The 7,025-nt window shown below is 38.3% G+C and overlaps 1 protein-coding gene across 1 annotated transcript; it reads right to left on the reverse strand.

Moving 5' to 3' along the window:
- Positions 1-3,098: 3,098 nt before the first annotated feature.
- P2RY1 (purinergic receptor P2Y1) lies at positions 3,099-6,248 on the reverse strand. Its single transcript, XM_077290720.1, has 2 exons — positions 6,110-6,248; positions 3,099-5,707 (listed from the first exon to the last, which is right to left on the reverse strand). Exon 2 carries the CDS (start codon positions 5,644-5,646, stop codon positions 4,561-4,563), a length of 1,086 nt encoding a protein of 361 aa, XP_077146835.1. The 5' UTR covers positions 5,647-5,707; positions 6,110-6,248; the 3' UTR covers positions 3,099-4,560.
- Positions 6,249-7,025: the final 777 nt, after the last annotated feature.

Consider the following 7,025-nt stretch of genomic DNA (forward strand, 5'->3'; position numbering starts at 1 on the left):
AATTTAGACCTTTTATAGATCATTTCATCTTCTACTTGCTTAGCTGTTCATAATAGCAGTAAATTTGACCAGAAGTCCCCAAACTTTCATGACACTGTATATAGACATTGCAAAATATTTAAAGAGGTTTTGCCGTTGCATTACATGATAGCATTTTTTCTAGGAATTGTCATCATCTAACAACCATTAGGATTCCGACTTTTAGGCCCCTCATCGACACTGCATTTGAAGATGCTGCTGTGTGGCTTCAGTGCTACATCCTCTAACAGTTTTCACCTGCACAGGAGCGTTTCTGGCCAACCACTGTAACATGTTCTTATTCAAGTAAATGCAGCCGGTTATAGTTGGGTATCAGAAGTGGTTCTGTACAACAGAAAAATTGAAGGGAACTTTTTTCTGAAGCAGCACTGCAGCCCTCTCATTTTCAAGATTGGTGCGATATATAGTTTAGCGCCAAAATGACTAGTCATTTATTAAGATGGAGAAATGTAAAGCACCACTCCAACTTTTTTTAAATTTCACTGCTGAAGTGATGGCACTAATCCATGTTCCCTGCCCTTAGTATGATTCTTACCAGCCACTGTTTTCTACTTCAGTCGCGCTCTGACATCTTGAGACTGCAGAATCTGACTGACCGGAAGTCAAAACTAAAAGTCATAAACACTCAATGTAAATCTATGACCGCCTCATTCTGGCTCTTATAGACTTACATTGAGATGTGACCTCCAGCTTTCCCAGCAAACACTGGAGCAATCCAGCAGGTCACAACAGCTAGTAGAAAACAACCGAAGCTGTGCCGAGAACAGCAGAATATGGCGGCTGGTAAGTATATTACTAAAGGCAGGAACCTTACATTTTTTTAGACCAATCCAACAGTAAAAATAAAACAAAAAAAATGTTGGAGTGCTGCTTTTAAAGTGATTAGGCATATTAAAGTCTAACATGATAACACTTATTGTTTCCATGCACATTAGCGTGTTGTTCGATCCCATCTACATTTGCCAGGAGCTCCATTTCACCTTGATCTAGTCCATTGTATGTATCTTATAAAGACAGAATAGTTGCATACAATTAGCTCTCTCCTTGCGTCATCATTTAAAGTAAATTCTAAAACCAAGAGACATTTAGAGCTGATCTTATTTGTTTGAGATTAACTAGAACCTGAAATTTGTTTTCTTTAGAGACGTGTGGGGTCTTCAAAGCGGTATACAAACTAATTCTAGCATGGTAAAAATAGAAACCACCTGGAGAAGGATAACTATACAGACACAGTCATGCTGCCATATGTTCTCATGAAAAGATCTAATTTGTGTATATCAAATCAGACTTATTAAACTACTTGACTTATGAAGTAGAGAAAACCACTAACTGCAGCGTAAAGAGCCATAGAACAAAGGTGGTGAACTGTCTGTGCTCTAGTTGTGCCAACCTATACTTCCCCCGATGCTTGACAGTTAAAGAGGATGTTATAAAAAGTATAATTAAATGCCAAGCGCAACATTTTCTGGGGTTGAAAAATACATCATTTGCAGAGCATGCTGTTCATCTTCCAAAAAAAACTACCATACAAAAACATCAAGAACACCAAAGCCAACACCGAATATTCCAGTATACACGTATATAAAAGACATGATCTTCTTAAAGGTTGTCTGGTTTGAATAAACTATTTTTAGAAAGATGGTTCCCTGGAGATTGCTTTATTGAGGAGGACCATGCTGGTGGTGATTCCCATGATCATTTGATGGGAAATTGTGTAAGGTCTCATTTTCCATGCAGCGCCACTACAAAGAAAATGGAGCATTACACTTCACTAGTTAAAATCAATGGTTATACATTCACTTCAGTGGACACTGGTCCTCGAGAGCTGTGACACCCTTCTTAGAGCACTAGTTTACAGAGAGCATTTTAAACCCAAAGGGGAAATGATCTAAGTGATCCTTATACATCAAGACCACCGTAGATCATATATTACATTACTAACAGTGTATAATAAGGCTAGTATTAAATTATTCCATTCACATAGAAAACAAATGCAAGCTGTAACAATATGGCTTACTGGTTTCTAATTGAATATGACAATCAGGTGGGATCTGAATAACAAAATTGTCAAGTTACAATATAGTGGAACTCACTCAATTGTAATTAAAACCGAACCATGAATAGTCATGTAAATTGACTAACAGAGGAACAGTGCTTAATTAAAATGTACCATGTATGCAGATCCCAATATTTGTGCATATGTTGCTTATTTAAATTCATGATTTTCTATATCCTAATGCCTATTACCATTCAATCAGAGGAGCATACACTTGTTTATGCTGTGTTTGGAAAACACATTAATGTAGGTTAGATGGATGTCATGCTATAATAGCATAGCGGTGATAGAGATGAATTTGAATAATGTTTTGTCTTGAAAACTTCTATCAAAGGCATGTTCTGTAATGTAGGGTAATGAGTGGAACCTTTCTTCTCTCATATACTTTGTACATGGGGAAAAAGCAATGGCACAAAGATGAAAGCTGCATTTGCATAGAGGTCCATCTCCTGGTATGAAGTGAAACCTATGAACCTTCTCCTTTCACATACATTTAGACACTCTCTACTAATAGAAAGAGACAGTGACTAGTTTTCTTTCCTTGAAGACGTGTGAAACCGCTAAGCCGGCCTGACAGCTCTCATATTCTCATAGAAAAAGGTCCAGCATATGCAGGTTACTACACGGCAGAGCGTTTTCATCCTTAGGCTGCTCAGTCTACATCTAGTGGACTCTGTACTTTACTTCTGATGCTTAATAATATAAAAACAGCAGAACATATTTCATAGTTTTATTGGGTCTCTTTGACTTTGAAATGGCCAAGTACAACACCGGACACACTTGGGGTGAAAAGTTGTTGTTTTTCTGGCTGTTTAGGATCTATGAACTACTACCATGCTGTACACATATCCTGCATGCAAATATCACAGCGCCGTAAAAAAATGAATACCTTTTTATTGTGAAAGTTTAACACATTTAGTAATTGAACTACAAAACCTGAGAGAGGCTTTAATGTCAAGTAACACTGTCTCCATAGGCAAATCAATTAAATGGCACTGTTAAATCACAGGTAAAACAGATTTACTGAACTATATTAAATTACAGATAATGGTACAAAAATAAAACATTTTTCACGTAAGCATTAAAACACATACAGTACTATATTCCAAACATACACAGTACGTTTAACATATAAATCACATTTATCCCTTCATATCATCTATTGACATGATATAGAGATACATCATGCCACATCTCGAGAACATTGTTGTACTGTTAGATGCTGAGCACTAATACAAAAGAAAAAAAAAGGTCTCGATGCCCAGAATTGAGAAACGTTTCTGGAGATCTACATATTTTAGCATTTCTCAGTAGTTAATGGTACCAGGGCAGATCTGGATCTGGAGGTCAAGGGGACAGACAGCCTTGCATACTGCAGGCATACAGTCTAGCCTGGTTTAATAAGAAAAAAAAACACCAAATCTCATACAGCATATTATGTTTCTCATAGTCTTCTATCATACACCTCACAGAAATTCTAGTCTAGTGCCTAGTGTAGGTAGTATTGACCTTTTCCACAATGAGCCCTTGTTCATTAGAAATCCAAACTCTAGAATGTTTCATTCTCCATTTAACTTTGTTAATTGTTTTAATTTATGTATTTTTAAATAGTCCATTTTGTGCAATAAAACTGTCAGACAATTGACACACTGCTAAAGAATGATAATCTATTTGTCATGTACACAAGTGCTTCCGCTACAACCTTCAATGGTAGGACCAAGGACATAACTTCTTTTTGACCATCCCCTCAGTCACCACTATGTGATCGGTAATGTCCCCAATGGTTATATAAACATTTGGATAGACAATTGTCCCCCTATTTTACCTCTATTTCTTTCATCCTTACTAAAACAGACATAGCTAAATGATGAAAGGGCAGTAGTATAGAGTAAATACCTCTAGCTAAGCTTTCGATTGAGGTGGCTTTTTTTTTTTTTTTTTTTTAAAGTACATTTCTATTGCAACAACACTTTGTTTTCTAAAAAATCAAATGTCTCTCCAGTAAAATAATTATTTCATATGTCCATTGCTTCAAGGAAAAGCAGGTACACAGAAAAATAATATGTAGTCACCTAATTATTAATACTTTTCTTTTTTAAATATCAGCACATTACAACTTTTTGAGATACATTCCTTCACCGTGTTAGCAGTAGTTAAAACTTATTCACAGTAAAATCTGGAATAATTTGGAAATCAATACATTTATAATGTTAAGCTTGTGGAGATAAAATGATCCTAGAGGGAAAACACCCTTTTGTTTTTCAGACAGTGATGGGAATGCAAATGTCTGTCAAGATGCCTTTGAACTTTCTGCCTTCTTGTGGATAAATAGTCCTATCCTGCTTTAGTATTTCAATTGACTTTTACCCGTAACATCATTACAAGAAAGAAACAGCCATATTCTTAGATAATGCATCCCCATAGTGCTAACAGTTGGGTGTCTGAAGCAATCCAATTCTTAGACTTCACAAGCTTGTGTCTCCATTCTGCTTGTACTCCGATAAGATGTTGAGAGTCATCTCTTCACTCTTTGATTGCACATTTGCTTCACTTCTTCTAGATGCTTTCCTAGTTGCCCTTGACAGCTTCCGCCGAAAGGTGTCTCCTGCCAAGAAATAAAGGATGGGATCCACACAGCTATTGAGGCTAGCAAGACCCCTAGTCACTTGGTAGGTAGCATATACTCTGTCGTTGAAAGAACACATTTCGGGGGACTGAAAATCCAACCTGGCTCTCAAATTCAGGTTCTTCATCACATGGAAAGGCAGATATGAAACCGCAAAGACAGTCAAGACAATAATGACCAGATAAATAGATTTTTTTCTCAGGGGAGCGTTGTTCATATCTTTATAGATCAAAGCTCTAACGATTAATCCATAACATCCCAGAATTAGTATAAAAGGGATGCAGAAGCCAAAGACAGTGGTGCACATGCTGTAGATGAAGTAACTTCTTAAGTAATCATCAGAAGATGTGTCAAAACACGTAATGGTTTTATTTTTCCTCATAGCAGTACCAGAGAAAAATAGGATTGGAGAGATACCGGCGATTACAATGAACCAGACGAGAGCACTGATGTAGATGGAATTTTTCTTCTTCAGCCTCCCAAGTGATTTGAGTGGATGCACTACCCCTGTGTATCTGTGGACACTGATACAAGTCAGGAACAGAATGCTTCCATACAGGTTCACATGGAATATAAACCTTTGCAATTTGCACATGACATCCCCAAAAATCCAGTCAGTTTTATTAAAATAATAAAAAATCAACGCTGGGAGGGAAAGGACATATAAAAAATCTGCAAGTGCTAAATTGAACATGTAGACGGAGATACTGCTCCATGGTTTCATGTGAAAAATGAACATCCATATTGCCACACTGTTACCAATAAATCCTGTGATACAAACCACTATATACACAGCGGGGAGGTAATAGAATTGAAAGCCTGTCTTTGTCAAAGAGCATTTTGTGACATTCCCAGTAGATGAGCCACTTGCCAGCAAAGTGCTTTGAGTAACATTCAAAAGAGCTGATAGAAAGACTTCTGTCATGGTCTTTTCAAGTCAAAACAGGCAGGGAGTGGAAAACAACGAGGTTGGTGGCTGCAATCATCTAAAAGGAGAAAGGTAAGGAGGAGGTAGCAGTTACTACATTAATAATCAGGTAAATTTGGGAGCTGAGACTGGCCCCTAATGCTGAATTACAATGCATAGCTATACAATCAGCAAACTTCCAGCTTATTCTGCGCTCTTCAATGAGAGGAGAAAATCTCTTCTCTATTGAAAATCTAAGAGACTAATTCTCTGTGAACCTTTAATCGGGCAAATCAATTCTCTAGTGACATAATACCAAAGGACTAATGCAAGCAGCAACCTAGTAGCAAGCAATGAAAGTTATGTGGGGTCATCTCATTAACATGGAAGGAAGTGCAAAGTGCACAATTTATAAAAAACTTCCACCCACTTGCATTGCACGGGTGTGGACAACTGGTTTTCTCTTACAAGCCATGCCTACCTCACAGCGTAGTCCCTCTGATCTTTGCAATCAAAAACCTCTGTCGTGGCCATCTCCGGAACCCATAAACCACAAGTGAGAGTGTGCGAAAAGTTGCATTGCCTTTGTCGCACGGTGCAAGAGTCTGTCTGCCTTTCCACATTGATTCCTTCACACAGAGAAAGTGTACAGCACTACTTCTCCAGAGAATGAGAGAGACCCAGTGAGGAGGGGAGGGAGGCAGAGAACGATGGTGGGTGGGAGCACAGTACAACCTCCTCACTAACTTGTCACAGGCAGCAGCAGGCGTGGTCTCCCAGCTCATCCCTCTAAAACAACATGCATTCTGATAAGAAGTCGTTCCCACAGGCTCCATTATTCTCAGCTTGCCTTTCCCTGTGATCCTTTTTGACAACTGAAGTGAAGGAAAGAAGGGTTTCATGCCAACAGGGAACCGAAAATCAGTTGTGTTTGGATTTCGATCAGATGTATAAAGATTAGATGAGTGTTAGGGCTCGCTCACACTAGCACGTAAATCAGACGAGTGCAACCCGATAAAAAAGGGATCAATGTTATTCAATGAGGCAGTGCAGATCTGCAGTTTTCTTTTCAGCTGTATTCGGCATGAGAAAAAAAATCCCAGCATTCTGCGATTTTACTCTGACATCGGATACATTGCAATTCTGTAACATAGGAAACTGCAAATGATTAATAGCTGCTGAGTAAAAAAACAACGGATTACATATGGAAGACAAGTGAGAGAAAAATCCCACTTTTCTGGAGGAAAATCAGGCTTTTTATGCACTCGTGTGAGGCCGGTTTCCTCATGTGTGACAGTTTCCTCACATACCGGAGACACTGACACACGTAGACACATTAAAATGAATGTGTCTCTGCAGATATCAGCGTGTTTTCACAGACTGTGTGTCCATGTGCT

The sequence above is a fragment of the Ranitomeya variabilis genome, chromosome 2, assembly GCF_051348905.1.
Source record: "Ranitomeya variabilis isolate aRanVar5 chromosome 2, aRanVar5.hap1, whole genome shotgun sequence".
Classification (NCBI taxonomy): Eukaryota; Metazoa; Chordata; class Amphibia; order Anura; family Dendrobatidae; genus Ranitomeya; species Ranitomeya variabilis.

Excerpts from the sequence above, each read along its gene's own strand:
- P2RY1 (XM_077290720.1), bottom strand. The coding sequence starts at position 5,646 with ATGACAGAAGTCTTTCTATCAGCTCTTTTGAATGTTACTCAAAGCACT.